The 17726-nt window shown below is 57.0% G+C and overlaps 2 protein-coding genes across 3 annotated transcripts; one reads left to right on the forward strand and one right to left on the reverse strand.

Annotated features, from left to right (window-relative positions):
• Positions 1-1209: 1209 nt before the first annotated feature.
• On the forward strand, positions 1210-12938 carry ZC3H4 (zinc finger CCCH-type containing 4). The gene is made up of 14 exons (XM_062602128.1): positions 1210-1220; positions 4655-4970; positions 5490-5600; positions 5736-5958; positions 6366-6508; positions 6591-6678; positions 7120-7265; positions 7514-7621; positions 7708-7824; positions 8444-8548; positions 8640-8986; positions 9834-10201; positions 10316-10564; positions 11494-12938. Exons 1-14 carry the CDS (start codon positions 1210-1212, stop codon positions 12828-12830), a joined length of 3669 nt encoding a protein of 1222 aa, XP_062458112.1. The 3' UTR covers positions 12831-12938.
• Positions 12939-15165: 2227 nt separating this feature from the next.
• On the reverse strand, positions 15166-17390 carry LOC134155206 (protein phosphatase 1 regulatory subunit 14A-like). 2 transcript variants are annotated; one of them, XM_062602125.1, is made up of 4 exons: positions 17141-17390; positions 15830-15910; positions 15674-15706; positions 15166-15364 (listed from the first exon to the last, which is right to left on the reverse strand). In XM_062602125.1, the coding sequence occupies exons 1-4, from the start codon at positions 17366-17368 to the stop codon at positions 15275-15277; spliced, it is 432 nt and encodes a 143-aa protein (XP_062458109.1). In that variant the 5' UTR covers positions 17369-17390; the 3' UTR covers positions 15166-15274. The 2 variants fall into 2 exon arrangements, with proteins under 2 accessions (XP_062458109.1, XP_062458110.1); XM_062602126.1 differs by lacking the exon at positions 15674-15706.
• Positions 17391-17726: the final 336 nt, after the last annotated feature.

A 17726-nucleotide genomic window follows, 5' to 3' on the forward strand; every position in this document is an offset into this window, starting at 1 on the left:
TAGGGGTGCTTTAGGTGCTTTAGTGGGGGGTTTAAGTATTTTAGGGAGTCTTTAGGTGCTTTAAGGGGGGTTGGGTGCTTTAGGGGTGTTTTAGCTGCTTTAAGGGGGGTTTTAGCTGCTTTAGAGGGGTTTGGGGTGCCTTAGGGGTGTCTTAGCTTCTTTAGGGGGTTTAGGGGTGTTTTAGCTGCTTTAAGGGGGTTTTGAGGGCTTTAGGGGGGGTTTAGAAGGGTTTTAGGTGCTTTAAGGGGGTTTTAGTGGGTTTTGGGGTGTTTTAAGGGGTGTAGGGGTGTTTTAGGTGCTTTAAGGGGGGGGTGGTTGCTTTAGAGGGGTATTGGGTGTTTTAGGGGTGTTTTAGGTGCTTTAAGGGGGTTTTAGTGGCTTTAGAGGGGTCTGGGGTGTTTTAGCTGCTTTAGAGGGATTTGGGTTTTTTTAGGGTTATTTTGGCTTCTTCAGGGGTATTTTAGCTTCTTAGGGGTGTTTTAGCTGATTTAGGGGTGCCCTATAGCCTCTTTATGGGGCTGTTAGCTTCTTTAGGGGTATCAGCTACTTTAGGAGGGTCTTAGCTGCTTTAGGGGTGCCCTATAGCTGCTTTAGGGGGGGTTTAGCTGCTTTAGGGCTGCCCTACAGCCTCTTGGGGGGGGGGGGGGGAGGTTAGCTGCATTAGGGATGCCCTATAGCTTCTTTAGGGGGGTTTTAACCTCCATAGGGCTGCCCTAGGTGCTATGGGGGCGTGCTCTAGGTTGGTACAGGGGGGGTCCCTTTGATAGGGAAAGGCTCATGTCCAGTGCTCCCAGGCCTTAAAAAGCTTGATATATCCCTGTATATCCATATTTACCCCTATATATCCATATCTTTGTCCCAGACACCCCCCCTGTTTCCTCTGGGATGTATGAAAAGCACTTCCCCCCCCCATAACTGGAACCTCATCCTATTCCCAGCACTTCCATTTCCCAGTTCAAGCCCCCCAGCAGGAAGTCTGGGCAGGCACAAACATGGCCAGGGGGGGTGTGGGGGGTGGGAAGAGGTAGATACAGATCCATAGGGAAGCAGAGAGGGAAGTTTCTGCCTTCCCCACCACTCCCCCTTGGAGCAGCACAGAGTGGTTTGTTCCTATGGGGAAGCCAAGTGCTTTGGCTTGAATCAGGCAATGGGAGCTTTTCCTGCCTCTTCCCAGCACTGAGTAACCCATGAGGAACCTGTGAGTAGCCCATGAGGAACCTGTAAGTGATACATGAGGAACCCATTAGTAACCTGAGGAACCTATGAGTAATCCACGAGTAACCTATGAGTAATCCATGAGTAACCTATGAGAAACCCATTAGTAACTTGAGGAACCTATGAGTGATCCATGAGGAACCTATGAGAAACCCATTAGTAACCTGAGGAACCCATGAGTGACCCATAAGTAATCCACAAGGAACCTGTGAGTGATCCATGAGTAACCCATGAGGAACCTATGAGAACCCCATTAGTAACCTGAGGAACCCATGAGTGACCCATAAGTAATCCACAAGGAACCTATGAGTGATACATGAGTATCCATGAGTAATCCATTAGTAACCTGTGAGTATCCATGAGTGATCTATGAGTAATCCACGAGGAACCTATACATGAGTAATCCATAAGTAACCCATGAGTAATCAATGAGTAACCTGTGAGTGATCCATAAGTAACCCATGAGTAACCTATAAGTAATCTGTGAGTATCCATGAGTGATCTATGAGTAACCTATGAGTAATCCACGAGGAATGTATACATGAGTAATCCATAAGTAACCCATGAGTAATCAATGAGTAACCTGTGAGTGATCCATAAGTAACCTATGAGTGATCCATGAGTAACCTATGAGTAATCCACGAGTAACGTATACATGAGTAATCCATAAGTAACCCATGAGTAATCAATGAGTAACCTGTGAGTGATCCATAAGTCACCTATGAGTGATCCATGAGTAACCCATGAGGAACCTATGAGAACCCCATTAGTAACCTGAGGAACCCATGAGTGACCCATAAGTAATCCACAAGGAACCTATGAGTGATCCATGATTAACCCATGAGTATCCATGAGTAATCCATAAGTAACCTGTGAGTATCCATGAGTGATCTATGAGTAATCCACGAGGAACCTATACATGAGTAATCCATAAGTAACCCATGAGTAATCAATGAGTAACCTGTGAGTGATCCATAAGTAACCCATGAGTAACCTATAAGTAACCTGTGAGTATCCATGAGTGATCTATGAGTAATCCACGAGGAACGTATACATGAGTAATCCATAAGTAACCCATGAGTAATCAATGAGTAACCTGTGAGTGATCCATAAGTAACCCATGAGTGATCCATAAGTAATCCATGAGTAACCTATGAGTGATCCATAAGTAACCCATGAGTAATCTATGAGTATCCATGAGTATCCTATGAGTAACCATGAGTAATGTATGAGTAATCCATGGATATCCCATGAGTAACCCCCAAGCTCCTCCACAGGCCCCCAGTGTGGAAGCACCGCATTGGTCCCATGTCGTTCCCCCCCCCCAGTCTTTAGATCTTCAATGTGACTGTTTCAAAGCCCCAAAGTGACCAAAAGCACACTTTCCCCCCCAAAAATCGTGCCCGTCGCGACATTCCCACCTCCGCTCCCTCCCAAAGAGGCTGCTCCAGCCTTTGGCCTGGAAGAAAAAAAAGCCAAAAAAGTCACAAAGTTTGGTTAAAATCACTCCAAAAAGTGTCAAAAAAGCAACAAAAAAGGTGGCAAAGCACTGTTCCCAAACGTCATCACACATCCCCCCCCCCATCCCCATGGATCAGATCGGATCCAAGGAAAACCGGGAGCATCCCGATGCCATTCCCTCGTTGTACCCCACCTTTGCCCAAGCCGGTCCCCTCACACCATCCCAGGTCAAACACCACTCCCAGGGCTGGGAATTCCCTCTTTTTCCCTTCCACTTTATGGGATTTGGGATTCCCTGGCTGCCCAAAGCACACGTTCCTGCCCCACTTCCCCCTTTCCCATTTGGGGGGGGGGGGCAATTCCCAGTGTTCCCCCTAAGCACACGGTGATGGTTTGCTCCCTAAGAAAAGATGGGAAAAGGGGGCTCCATCCCTTGCAAACACGCGGATCCCATGGCATTCCAGAGGGATTTCCGCCTCAAACAACAGCCAGGGATTGGCTTTCCTGCCTTTTTATCCCAGCTTTTCAGGGCCCTGCTCCTTCCAGGCCTGAGCTTTGCCAGGGAATTCGGGATTCTTTTCCCCCTTGGCAAAGCAGGAATTGCTGCTGGCATCAGGAATTCCTAGGTGGATCCATGGTGGATGGTTCCATAGGGTTAAACAGGAGCAGGAGGAGGCACAACTTCTTCTCCAGGCCTTTTCCTGGTGCCATTCCCAGCTCTTCCTGGTGCTCAGGATCCCTATGGAGCCACTCCTCTGTATCCCAGCACAGATCCCTATCGGGATCCTTCCATTCCCTGGATTTCCTTTCCCAAGGCTTGTTGGGCCGAAGCTTTGTAGGGCCAGGTTCAAGCAAAGCCCAGGCCCTGGAATTGGGTGTTATTCCAGGAACTGGGATGTATCCCGGTGCCAGTGCGTCCAGTTCCGTGTTAGGATTTCATAGGAGCAATGGGAAAGAGCCAGCCTGGAAGCACATTTCCTAAGGAAGCTCCAGCTGGGAGGAGAGAGAGCTGGGAAGCTTCCCTAAGGATAAATGGGGCTTGGAATTAGGGATGGCAGGAGGAGGAGTGGGCAAAAGGCATCTCCCTTTGGGAATTCCCCAATGGGAATGAAACCTCAGATGGAGAGCTCAGGCCCTTTGGGATCAGCTTGGGATAATCCAGGCTTTTGTGAGGGGGACCTGGCTCTGGTGGTAACCCTAAGCCTAAGGAAAATTGGGAATACAGAGCAGGAGCCAGCCCCAATTCCCAGCCCTGGGATAGGGAGCAGAGAGTTGGGAATGCTCCCTGTCACCTTGAGCTCCGGCATTTAGGGCCAATGCTTGGGTTTTCCCAGCCTGATGCTGTTTGATCCCATCAAATCCAGGTGCTTCCCCCCCGCCTTATCCCTCCTCATCCAGCTCCATCAGCAACTTCCCACTGCCTCCCCCCCCCCCCCCTCACTTCGTGCTTTGCATTCCTGGGATTCAAAGCCTGGAATTCCAAGCCCGCTCCAGCAGGCCCCAGTTCCCCCCATGGAAGGGGGATTCCTGCTTTGTCTGCCTGAAATCCAGCCCCATTCCCAGTTGTTTTCCAGGGATGGGAGCTCTTCCCAACCAGGTGTATCTGCTTGGTTCTGGAACCGCACCGGTATTCCCGGCATTCCCGATCCGCAGCCGGGGATGAACGAGGCTGTGTCCATGAGCTTGTGTGGCTTCATTCCCTATGCAGGAGAAGGAAAAGGAGTAGGAAAAGGAGAAGGAAAAGGATGAGGATCCCCCCCCCCCCCCGGGTTTCAATCCCACTGCAACAACCTGGGTCCTGTTGGGAGAGGAGGAAAACCCATGGGAGCAGACAGAATTCCTGCATATTCCATGCTTAATCCACTCCAAGGCCATGCAGAGTCTCTTGGGGCCCATTCCAGATTGGAATTTCATGGATGGGGCTCCGGGAATTCTCTTGAGGACGTTTGGGATTCGTTGTTTCCCCCTCTTCCCTAAGGAATAACAGTGCTATCCTTGTCCTGGACCACCAGCATCCATCCTGGGAATGCGGGAGCTGTTTTCCATGCTCATTATCCCTGTTCCTGCTCTGCAGGGAGGATGGGGAGCTGGAGGAAGGCGAGCTGGAGGACGATGGAGGGGAGGAAGCTCAGGATGCCACCGAATCCCAGGAACGGGGTCGGAAGGAGAAGGGGGAAAAGCACCACAGCGACTCGGAGGAGGAGAAATCCCATCGGCGCATGAAGAGGAAGCGCCGGAAAGAGAGGGAGAAGGAGAAGAGGAGATCCAAGAAGAAGAGGAAATCCAAGCACAAGGTGAGTGGAACGTTGGGAATCTTCCGGGAATCTCCCATCTCCTGGCTTTATTTTGGGATACAGCGTGCGGGATAACGATGCTGCGGCATTCCTTTGTCCGTGCGAGGGAACAGAGCCCGGAGAAAACAAGGGGTTCTCTATCCCAGCCTCCCAGTTTGGAACGTGGGAAGCACAAGGGATGTGATAAGGAAAGGCTGGGAGAGCTGGAGCGGCTCCCAGTGCTTAAAAGAGGCTACAGGAAACCCAGAGAGGGGTTTTGGGCATGGAATGGGACACGAGGGGGAATGGGATATTGGGAAGCTGTTCCCTGTGAGGGTGGTGGGGTACAGGGATGGGTTGATGGAGAAGGTTTGGATACCCCATCCGTGGCAGGAACAGGATGAGCTTTCAGGTCCCTTCCACCCCAAATCCATGACTCCATGGCAATGTGAGCATCCCAAAGAGCCCCGGGAGAAGGGGGGAAAGAGGCCGGATCCCGGAGCTGATCCGGGATGAGCTTCCCTGTGTCCCATCCCGCAGCGCCACGCGTCTTCCAGCGATGACTTCTCGGACTACAGCGAGGACTCGGACTTCAGCCCTGGGGAGAAAAGCCATAGGAAGTACCGGGAATACAGCCCTCCCTATGCATCCGTGAGTATCCCATGGGAAGCAGGAGCTGCTCCCTATCCAACCCCTGCCACCTGCTTCCTCTTCCCTAGGTTCGGTTTGCATCGGGAATTGATGGGATTCCCTCTTTCCTCGCTAACTCTTTGCCTTTTCCCAAAGTCCCACCAGCAGTATCCGTCCTCTCACGGTGCTCCCATGCCCAAGAAGAGTTATTCCAAGCTGGAAAGCAAGAGCTATGGCATGTATGAGGACTATGAGAACGAGGAATACGCTCAGTACGAGGGAGAGGAGGATGAAGAGCTGGGCAAGGAGGACTACGATGACTTCGTGAAGGAGCTCAACCAGTACCGGAGGGTCAAGGAGGGCTCCCACCGTGGCCGAGGTGCATCCCTGGGATAGGATATCGGGAAGCTCTTCCCTATGGCACGCTGGGATGGGTTAAATGGGGAAGGTTTGGGATGCCTCATCCCCATCGAGGGCCAGGTTGGAGCATCGCTGCCCGTGGATGAGCTTTTAAGCTCTTTTCCAACCCAAACCATTCCATGATCCTATGAAAACCCTTTGGGATGGAGCCTGGTCCCGTTGTGATGTCCCTGGATAACCTTGATGGGATGGGGGGGGGGTTCAGATCCCTTTGGCTTCTCCCACATCCATCCTTTGGGCAGCCTCAAAGGGGATGCCCTCAGAACCGGGCCTGTCGGATCCCATTCCTGCTATTCCCATGGCTTCTTGTCGTGCTTCCCGATGGGATGAAGCCCATCCCAACCTAACCCATCCCTGTATCCGCAGGAGGCCGGGGCCGGGGCCGTGGGTACCGGGGCCGAGGCGGCCGTGGTGGGATGCGAGGCCGGGGCCTGGGCCGGGGCAGCCGGGGCCGGGGCCGGGGCGAGCACCCAGAGGAGGAGGAGGAGATGTACGAGGAGGAGATGGAGGTGAGCTCGACTTCCCAATGGGATCCACGGGAGCCTGGGAATGATCCCGGCTCCCTCACGCTCCTGCCTTCCTGCCCTGCAGTACTGCGACGCCGAGGAGCCCATGGATGAGGATGACTACATGAAAGAGCTCAACCAGTACCGCAGGAGCAAGGAGAGCCGCGGCCGGGGTGAGGGGAGCCTGCCCTGCCCTTCCCCCTTCCCTTCCCTTTCACTTCCCTTCCCTTCCCTTCCCTTCCCTTCCTTCCCTTTCCCTTCCTTCCCTTTCCCTTCCCTTCCCTTTCCCTTCCCTTCCCTTCCCTTCCCTTCCCTTCCCTTCCCTTCCCTTTCTTCCCCTTCCCTTCCCTTCCCTTCCCTTCCCTTCCCTTCCCTTCCCTTCCCTTCCCTTCCCTTCCCTTCCCTTCCCTTCCCTTCCCTTCCCTTCCCTTCCCTTCCCTTCCCTTCCCTTCCCTTCCTTCCCTTTCCCTTCCTTCCCTTCCCTTCCCTTTCCCCTTCCCTTTCCTTCCCTTCAATTCCCTTCCCTTCTTCCTTTCCCTTTCCCTTTCCATTCCCATTCCATTCCCTCCTCTCTCCACAAGGATTGGAATGAGATCCCAGTGGATGTGTTTCAGGTTTGAACCGAGGCCGTGGCCGTGGTCCCAGAGGAAGAGGGAACAAAGGGATGGGCCGAGGCCGGGGCCGAGGTGGGAACAGGAGCGGGATGGGGAAAGGTGGTGGCATGAACGAAGAGGATGATTACTACGACGAGGACATGGGGGTGAGTGCCTGGGTTCCTGCTCCCTCCATCGGGATGCTCTAAATCCAGCCCCATTCCCAAGGGAATCCCCAATGGGTCCTCCCAGCAGCCCCAAAGCTGCCCCAGCTCCAAGGGGCAGCTTGTCCAACAGGTCCCTCCCTTTTTCATCCCAAATCCCGGTGGCGTTCCCTTTGGGAGACATCCCTGTGGGATCTTCTCCCTGCTGCTTCCCGTTTCCAATTCCCTCTGGAATGCCGTGCTTCCCATAGGACGGCGGTGGGAATTACCGCCGCAACGACCACGACAAACCCCACCAGCAGGCAGACAAGAAGGGCAAAGTGATCTGCAAGTACTTCGTGGAGGGTCGCTGCACCTGGGTAAGGGAAAAAAACCCGGAGCATCCCGAGGGATACGGCCATGGAATGCCGTGGCTGCTCCGGCATCACCTCCTCTTCCTCCTTAGGGCGACCACTGCAACTTCAGCCACGACATTGAACTGCCAAAGAAACGGGAGCTCTGCAAGTTCTACATCACCGGGTACTGTGCCCGGGCTGAGAACTGCCCCTACATGCACGATATCCTATGGGATTCGGCCTGCAAGGAGGCGCAGGGAGCAAGGGGAACCCCGATGCGCCGCTCGTCCTGGTGGAAACAAGGGGGGTTTGGAAGGAAAAGGAAGGGAAATGGGGATTTGGAAGGAAAAGGAAGGGAAACGGGGGGGGGTGGAAGGAAAAGGAAGGGAAATGGGGGGGGGGTTGGAAGGAAAAGGAAGGGAAATGGGGGGGGTGGAAGGAAAAGGAAGGGAAATGGGGATTTGGAAGGAAAAGGAAGGGAAATGGGGATTTGGAAGGAAAAGGAAGGGAAATGGGGATTTGGAAGGAAAAGGAAGGGAAACGGGGGGGGTGGAAGGAAAAGGAAGGGAAAGGGGGATTTGGAAGGAAAAGGAAGGGAAATGGGGGGGGGTGGAAGGAAAAGGAAGGGAAATGGGGATTTGGAAGGAAAAGGAAGGGAAATGGGGATTTGGAAGGAAAAGGAAGGGAAATGGGGTGGAAGGAAAAGGAAGGGAAATGGTGTGGAAGGAAAAGGAAGGGAAACAGGGTTGGAAGGAAAAGGAAGGGAAATGGGGGGGGGGGTGCTGTTGTAAATCCACGCGTAGCAGGAGCATCCCTTGGGATTTTCCTTGACTCCCAGCACGGGACTTCCCGTGTAAGCTCTTCCACACCACGGGCAACTGCATCAACGGGGACGACTGCATGTTCTCCCACGAGCCCCTCACCGAGGAGACCCGGGAGCTGCTGGATAAGGTACCGGGAGACACTGCTGGTCTTTCCCCCCCCCTCTGCTTCCCAACCTTGGGAATGCCAGGAATCACTCCCCCCCCCCTTCCCATCCCAGATGCTGGCTGATGACGCGGAAGCAGGCGCCGAGGACGAGAAGGAAGTGGAAGAGCTCAAGAAACAAGGAATCAACCCCCTCCCCAAACCCCCCCCGGGGGTCGGGCTGCTCCCAACCCCCCCCCGGCCTCCCGGCCCCCCAGCCCCAACGTCTCCCAATGGGAGGCCGATGCCTGGGGGTCCCCCCCCGCCTCCCCCGCCTCCGTTGCCCCCCCCGGGGCCGCAGCTGCCCCCCCCCATGCATGAGCCACTGTCCCCCCAGCAGCAGGACATGTACAAGAAGATCCCATCACTGTTTGAGATCGTGGTGAGGCCCACGGGGCAGCTGGCAGAGAAGCTGGGAGTCAGGTTGGTGCTGAGCATCCCCCCCACACACCCCCCATGGCCCCCAGGGGCTTGGATCCATGCTGGAGGCAGGGAATGCTCCGACAGATCCATGGGGAAGGGCATCTTCCTTAGGGAACGTGGCCTTGGGTACCAAACCTTCTCCATCCTCTTAGTGAGGGGGACAACTTCCATAGGGAACGTGGCCTTGGGTACCAAACCTTCTCCATCCTCATAGTGAGGGGACAATTTCCATAGGGAACGTGGCCTTGGGTACCAAACCTTCTCCATCCTCTTAGTGAGGGGACATATTCCATAGGGAATGTGGCCTTGGGTACCAAACGTTCTCCATCCTCTTAGTGAGGGGACAACTTCCATAGGGAACGTGGCCTTGGGTACCAAACCTTCTCCATCCTCATAGTGAGGGGACATATTCCATAGGGAATGTGGCCTTGGGTACCAAACCTTCTCCATCCTCTTAGTGAGGGGACAATTTCCATAGGGAACGTGGCCTTGGGTACCAAACGTTCTCCATCCTCATAGTGAGGGGACAATTTCCATAGGGAATGTGGCCTTGGGTACCAAACCTTCTCCATCCTCATAGTGAGGGGACAATTTCCATAGGGAATGTGGCCTTGGGTACCAAACGTTCTCCATCCTCTTAGTGAGGGGGACAACTTCCATAGGGAATGTGGCCTTGGGTACCAAACCTTCTCCATCCTCTTAGTGAGGGGGACAACTTCCATAGGGAACATGGCCTTGGGTACCAAACCTTCTCCATCCAGCCTGTGTCCCACCACCCCCACGATTCCCATGGGGATCATCCCAGCCCATCAGAGTCCATCCCTCCACGTTTTCCTTTGTTTTCCAGGCACCCAGGTCCTCCCCCCCCGAGATTCCCTGGACCAGGAGGACCCCCAGGACCGATGGGGCCTGGACCCATGCACCCCGACATGCACCCGGATATGCATCCGGACATGCATCCCGACATGCATCCTGACATGCATCCGGATATGCACCCGGACATGCACCCGGATATGCACCCGGACATGCCCATGGGCCCTGGGATGAATCCCGGCCCCCCCATGGGTCCTGGCCCCCCCATGATGCCCTATGGGCCGGATGATTCCCCACATTCCGGAATGATGCCCCCCGGTCCACCCGGCCAAGGCTTCTATGATAACTTTTACCAGCAGCAGGAAGGGCTGGAGATGGATCATGGAATGATGGGAGACCCAGGTACATCCCGAGGGGCGGAGAGGGGGATATTCCCGGGATGCTGAGCAGGAAAAAGGAGTTGGGGGGGGGTATTGATGGGATTTGCTTCTCCTTGGATTCTCTTCTCCTCAGCAGATGACTACGGAGGCTACGAGGAGCTGGAAGGGCCCCCAGGAGAGCACATGTTCCCTGATCCCTCCTTGGATCCCGAGGCCCTGTGTGAAGGAGGCCCCCCCGGCTTGGCCAAGCCTCCGGGCAGCATTCCCGACTTCCTGCCCTCGGCACAGAGGGCTCTTTACCTGCGCATCCAGCAGAAGCAGCAGGAGGAGGAGGAGAGGGCTCGGAGGCTGGAGAGCAGCAAGCAGGAGCGGGAGAACGAGGAAGGCAAGTGGGAAAAGGGGAGGTTTTCCGCTCGGATCCATGGGGGGAGAATGTGGATCTGGAGGGAAAGAGGAGGAATGGGGGGGGGGGGGGTTGTCCCAAGGGGAGGGAGAGGAGCTGGAAGAGTGGGAAGCGCTGACTGGAGTGGGAGTGGAGTGTGGTGTGGGAAGGGGGGAGAGGGAGGGGGAAAGGAAGAGGGAAAGGGAGGGAAAGGGAAAGGGAGAGGAGAGGGAAAGGAAGAGGGAAAGGGAAAGGGAGGGGAGAGGGAAAGGGAGAGGAGAGGGAAAGGGAGAGGAAGAGGGAAAGGGAGAGGGAAAAGGGAAGGGAGAGGAAGAGGGAAAGGAAGAGGGAAAGGGAGAGGAAGAGGGAAAGGGAGAGGAAGAGGGAAAGGGAAAAGAGGGAGAGGGAAAGGGAGAGGAAGAGGAAGGGATATGGAGAGGAAGAGGGAAAGGGAAAGGAAGAGGGGGAAGGGAAAAGAGGGAAAGGAAGAAGGAAAGGGAAAAGAGGGAAAGGAAGAGAGAAAAGGAAAAGGAGAGGGAGAGGGAAAAGAGAGGGAAAGGGAGAGGGAAAAGGAAAGAGGGAAAGGGAAAAGGAGAGGGAAAGGAAGAGGGAAAGGGAAAAGAGGGAAAGGAAGAGGGGAAAGGAAAAGGAGAGGGAGAGGGAAAGGGAAAAGAGAGGGAAAGGGAGAGGGAAAAGGAAAGAGGGAAAGGGAAAAGGAGAGGGAAAGGGAAAAAGAAAAGGAGAAGGAAAGGAAAAAGAGGGAAAGGAAGAGGGGAAGGGAAAAGGAGAGGGAGAGGGAAAGGGAAAAGGGAAAGGGAGAGGAAGAGGGAAAGGGAAAGGAGAGGGGCTTCTTGGATTTTGGGATCAGGGCTTGTGCTTCCCCCGTGCCTCCCTTCATCTCCTCCTCCTCCTCCTCCTCCTTGTCCCACCAGGCGATCCCGGGAACTGGTATTCCAGCGACGAGGACGAGGGCGGAAGCAGCGTCACCTCCATCCTCAAATCCCTACGGCAGCAGAGCTCCGGGAATGCCGCCCGCCCGCACAAAGGACAGGCCGGGAGCAGCTCCCGCCCGGCCGATCCTCGCCTCCGGGATCCGCGCCTCTCCCGGAATGCCGATCCCTCCGGAGAACCGGGCCCCTCGGACCCCCGCCTCGCCCGCCACATTCCCTCCGCCGTTCCCAAACCCGAGCCTCATTCCAGCGGGCAGAAGCCCCCCCTGCTTCCCGACGACGAGGAAGGGGAACGGGCCCTGCGGGATAAGCCCATCAGTATCCCCTTGGATGCTCTTCCCGGCCATTCCCTGCGGGATCCGCGCTCCCAGCTCCAACAGTTCAGCCACATCAAGAAGGACGTGGTCCTCAACAAGCCCAACTTCGCCCGCATGATCCTATGGAGCCCCGAGGATCTCATCCCGCTCCCTATCCCAAAGCAGGAATTCATCCCCGTGCCGGCCGCCCTCCAAGCCATGCCCGCCCTGGATCCTCGCCTCAACAGATCCCAAGCCTCCCTATCGGATCCCAGGCAATCCCGAGCGGGAAGCGCGCCGGGAGACGCCAATTCCTCGGGATCGGGGCTCCCGGATTTCGAGCTCCTTTCCCGGATCCTAAAGACGGTGTCGGCGGGGGGGAGCCCCCAGAGCGACAAACCCAGCGACCCCCGCGTGCGCAAAGCTCCCGCCGATCCCAGGCTTCAGAAATCCATGGATCCGGCCCCATCCCGAGCTTCCAAACCGACGGATCCCGCTCCGGGAGGGGAAGCAACCGCTCCGGCCATTGCTCCCTATGACCCCCGGCTCCTGACGGGCACCGGGCAGAGCAGCGTCCTCAGCGCCATCAGCCTCTACGATCCCAGAACTCCCAACTCGGGTGGCAAAGCCTCCGAGCCTCTTCCCGAGGGATCTTCCAAGGCTTCGGAATGTGGGAAACCCCCCTCCAAAGCCAAGGAACCCCTTTTTGTCCGGCGTTCCGCTCTGGAACAACCCGACGCCGAGAAAGGAGGCGGCGAATCCGCTACGGACAGGTACAACAGCTACAACCGCCCTCGTCCCAAAGCCGCCGGGAACGCCGCCGATCCCGGTGCTCCCCATCCCGGTGTCCATAACCTCCCGGTCCCCCCTGTCTATGGGATGGTGAAACAGAGCTCCAAATCCGGAGCCGGCAGCCCCTTTGCCGGGAATAGCCCGGCCCAGGACAGCGAGCAGCAGGATGCTGCTTCCCTCAAGGATGTCTTCAAGGGCTTTGATCCCACGGCGTCGCCTTTCTGCCAGTAGAATTCCCAGCGATTCCCAACAACCATTCCCAACGATTCCCGGCGCCGCTCTGGGATTTGGGGTGTTCTTTTGGTTCTTTGCCATTTATTTTAAGCCCATTAGCGCTCACTTTAGCCGTAGATCCTGTATATAACCCCCCCCACACACACACCCCTCCATTCCCGATGGAATTCCCAACGGAATTCCAGAGTTTCCCCCACACCCCGCCGCCAAAACCATGTTTTCCAAGAGAAATCAGCGTTTTCCTCTGTGCTACGAAGCAGCCTTTCCATCGTTTTCCTGCTTTCCCCCCACACACACCTCATCCCAAACCATCCCTGATCAAAGGCATCCCGGGGGGGAAAAACCGGGAATGTTCCATTGGGCATCGCCACCTTCCCAAAAAGCCACGTTTCAGCCCCAAATCCCACCATTCCCACCTTTTTCTATGGGCCAGAAGGAGAAAAAAACCCTCCCTAAAAAGGTGGGAATTGGGCTTCCCAGTTGCATCCGGCTTTCCTGGGTGGTCTTTTTTAGTGGAATTCCATGATTTTTACACTTTGGGATTCATGGGATCTTCCCAACCCCCCCACCCCCCCCCCCAAAAAAAAAAACGAGCCAAAAAGCAGGAAAAAAAAGAGAAGGAAAAGTTTCTATTCTTGACATTAAATTATTCTGCTCCCATTCCTTCGCTCCGGCGGGATTTGCAGCTGGAAAAGTGGGATTTGGGGGCCCAGAAAGAGGCCCGAGAAGGAATTTGGGTCTGAAGTGGTGTTTTCCCTATGGATCCCCAAACCAGGGGGGTGGGGGGGGGGGTTCTGGGGGTGTTCCAGAGCCATTGTAATAAAGGTGTAAATACCAGTGGGAGTCGAGGCTGGAAAACCGGGAATGGCGCCCAGAGAATGGGTGCCTATAGGGGTGGATGGGGTGCGTATAGAGACGTATGGGGCGCGTATAGGGGTGGATGGGGTGCTTATGGGGGGTATGGAGTCATATCAAGGTGAATGGGGTGCATATAGAGATGTATGGGGTGTATATAGAGATGTATGGGGTGCATATAGGGGTGTATATGTGGGGTCGGGGTTCATATGGGGGGGTTGGGGTGAAGATAGGGTTGTATGGGGTGCATATAGAGACGTATGGGGCGCATATAGGGGTGGATGGGGTGCATATAGGGGTGTCTATAGGGGTGCCTATAGGGGTGGATGGGGTGCATATAGGGGTGTATGGGGCGTGTATAGGGGTGTATGGGGTGCCTATAGGGTATGGGGTGCATATAGGAGTATGCACGCCTATGGGGTGGATGGGGTGCATAGAGGGGTGTATGGGGCACATATATGGGTGGATGGGGTGCCTATAGGGGTGCATATGGAGGGGTTGGGTGCATATGGGGGGGGGTTGGATGCACATAGGGATGTATGGGGTGCATATAGGGATGTATGGGGTGCATATAAGGATGTATGGGATCCATGTGGGGGGTTTTGGGGGTGCGTATGGGGTGCATATAGGGATGTATGTGATGCATATGGAGGGGTTTGGGGTGCATATAGGGGTGTATGGGGGGGGTTGTGGGGTGCATATGGTGGGTTTGGTGGTGCATATAGGGACGTATGGGATGCCTATGGGGGGGTTTGGGGGTGCAAATGGGGGGGGTTGGCATGTGTATAGGCATGTATGGGGTGCATATAGGGATGTATGGGGTGCATATGCAACCCCCCCCCCCCCCATTGTATTCAGCCCGGGGGGGGGGGGGGCAGTTTTGGGGGGCCCCCCCCCCCCCCAGTTTAGCCCCATAGATGTGAGTTGGGGGGGGGAGGGGCAAGATCCCTGCAGGGCCCCCCCTGGGAATGGAATGGAGCCGCGGGGGGGGGGGGGGGGGGCACTTCCTGCCAGATGTTCCCAACATCTGGATTCTTCCATCAACAGCTGGGGGGGGAGCTCATGACGCAAATGGGGGGGGCCTGGGGACAAAAAGGGGGGGTCCTGCCTGTGTGCCCCCCCCCCCCATGGAGCTGAAGGGGTTTTTGGGGGGGGACGACCCCAAATTGGGGGGAAGGGGGGACATATTTTGGGGGTGGGGCCCAATTTATTTGGAGCATCCCAAGCTTATCCGGGGGGTGCCACATTTTGGGGGTGCCCATTGTTTGGGGGGGGGTCCAATTTTCGGGGGTTCCCACTTTTGGGGGGGTCCCCCTTATTTTGGGAGGTCCCATTTTGGGGGGGGTCCCATTTTTGGGGGGTGCCATATATTGGGGATGTCCCATTTTGGGGGGGGAGAGTGTCCCATATTTTGGGGGGGTTCCCATAATTATGGGGGTCCCCATTTTGGGGGGGGGGGCAATCACACCCCCACCCATGCGGCACAATGAGGGTTTATTGGGGGGGGGGGGTGTGAGGTTAAATACAAGCCCAGCGGGTGCTGGGGGGGAGGTGGTACCCCCTCTTTGGGTGCCCCCCCCCCGCGGTTATGGGGGGGGGTCCTCGGGGCTGGGTCTTTGCAGGAGCTGCTGCTTCGGGAGCCCCTTGAGCTGCACCAGGAGCTGTTGGATGAAGTCCTTTGGGGGGGTAAGGGATTCATTAGTGCCCCCCCCCATTAATTAACATCCCCCTTTAAATTAACCCCCCCCTCCTTTAACTACCTCCCCCCCCGGAAAAGGAAGAGGCCCCCCCCCTCCCCGGGGCACAACCCTCAATGAATGTTTTTGCCTTTTAAAGCCCTGTTTGGAGCCAAAGGGGAGATACCAAAAAAGGGGGGGGGGTGTTTTCATAGAGGGGGGGGTTCCAACTTATGTGCCCCCCCCCATTGCTTGTGTGTGCCCCCCCCCACTTTAAAACATCCCCCCCCTCTCCCCATAGGTGCATACCTCAGGGTCGGCGCTGCAGGACTTGAGGATGAGCTGGATGCAGGGATGGATGCAGGGATGGATGCAACCATGGATGGGGGGGGGGGTTACGCGTGTGTGTTCCCCCCCCCCCAAAACACGCGTGTCCCCCCCAAATCTAAGCCCCCCCCCCCAAACCTGCAGCTTTTGGGCTCGCTCCTCGTCCGTCTCCAGCTCCAGGAGCTCGTCGATGTTCACCTCATCCGGTATCTCCTGCTCCTGCCGTGGGGGGGGGGGCTCCGGTGTCCCCAATGGTGCCCCCATCCCTGGCACCCCTTTGGTTCCCGTCCCCCCCCCCCCCCCCGTCCCCCGCCATGGTCCGGTCCAACCGGTCCCGGTCCCGAGCATCCTTTCTCCAGCCAGGACCCGGTGTTGAGCATCCCGTTATAGCCCCCGGGTCCCGTTGTTGCTCCCGTCTGGGTCCCGTTATCGCTCCTGCTCCCGTTATCACTGGGTCCCCTTTTCACCCCCGGTCCCGGTCCCTCTCCCGTTCTCGTTCCCCATCCCTGTTCCCGTTCCCGTTCTCGCCCCGGTCCCGTTATCACTCCCACCCTTGTTCCCGCTCCCGTTATCGCTCCCACCCCTGGTTCCGGTCCCATTCTTGCCCCCACTCCCGTTCTCTCTCCCACCCTTGTTCCCGGTCCCGTTGTTGCTCCCGATCCCGTTCTTGGCCCCGGTCCCTTTCTGTCTCCCATCCCGGCTCCCGTTCCCGTTCTCTCTCCCGGTCCCATTCTCACTCCCACCCCTGTTCCCGGTCCCGTTATTGCTCCCGGTCCCGATCCCGTTCTCTCCCCGCTCCCAGTCCCGTTCTCGCTCCCGTTCCCTTTCTCTCCCCGGTCCCGATCCCGGTCCCGTTCTCGCTCCGTTCCCGTTCTGTCCCCGTTCCCGTTCTCTCTCCCCATCCCAGTCCCGATCCCGTTCTCGCTCCATTCCCGTTCTGTCCGTTCCCGTTCTCTCCCCTCTCCCGTTCCCGTTCTCTCCCCGCTCCGTTCCCGTTCCCGTTCTCTCCCCGCTCCGTTCCCGTTCTCTCTCCGCTCCGTTCCCGTTCTCTCCCCGCTCCGTTCCCTTTCTCTCCCCGCTCCGTTCCCGTTCTCTCCCCTCTCCCTCCCGTTCCCTCCCTGCTCCGTTCCCGTTCTCTCCCCATTCCCGTTCGCTCCCCAGTCCCGCTCCCCTTCCCGTCCTCTCCCCCTCCCGTTCCCGTTCTCTCCCCTCTCCCATTCCCGTTCCCTCCCTGCTCCGTTCCTGTTCTCTCCCCGCTCCCGTTCCCATTCCCGTTCCCTCCCCGCTCCGTTCCCATTCCCTCCCCGCTCCGTTCCCGTTCTCTCCCCTCTCCCATTCCCATTCCCTCCCCGCTCCGTTCCCGTTCTCTCCCCTCTCCCATTCCCGTTCCCTCCCCGCTCCGTTCCCGTTCTCTCCCCATCCCGTTCCCGTTCTCTCCCGTTCCCGTACCCGTCCCCGGTACAGCTCCTGCAGCCCGCTGTCGATCCAGCTCTCGGTATCGAGCCTCCTCTGCAGCTCCCTCCGGTTGTACTTGACCGTGGCCCGGGCCGGGCGCCGCTGCAGCGCGGGGCTGCGGGCGGAGGGCGGGGGGCGCCCCGGGGAGCCCCCCCCCAAGGAACCCCCCCCCGGGGAGCCCCCGGCCCGGCCCTGCCGCCGCCCCACGCGATGCGCGGCCATCGCTTAGCCCCGGGAATGGGGCGGGGACAAAGGGGGCGGGGACAAAGGGGCGGGGACAAAGAGGGCGGGGACAAAGAGGGCGGGGACAAAGAGGGCGGGGACAAAGGGAGACCCCCATGGAGACCTATAGGGACCATAGCGCCCTATAGCGCCCATAGAGACCTATAGAGACCATAGCGCCCTATAGTGCCCATGGAGCCCTAGAGTCCCCATAGAGACCTAGAGCGCCCATAGAGACCTATAGAGACCATAGCACCCTATAGCGCCCATGGAGCCCTAGAGTCCCGTAGAGACCTAGGGTGCCCATAGCGCCCTATAGCGCCCATAGAGACCTATAGAGACCGTAGCACCCTATAGC

This window comes from Pezoporus occidentalis, unplaced genomic scaffold, assembly GCF_034315485.1.
Source record: "Pezoporus occidentalis ecotype Australia unplaced genomic scaffold, CSIRO_AGI_Poc_V1 ctg756, whole genome shotgun sequence".
NCBI classification, from domain to species: Eukaryota; Metazoa; Chordata; class Aves; order Psittaciformes; family Psittacidae; genus Pezoporus; species Pezoporus occidentalis.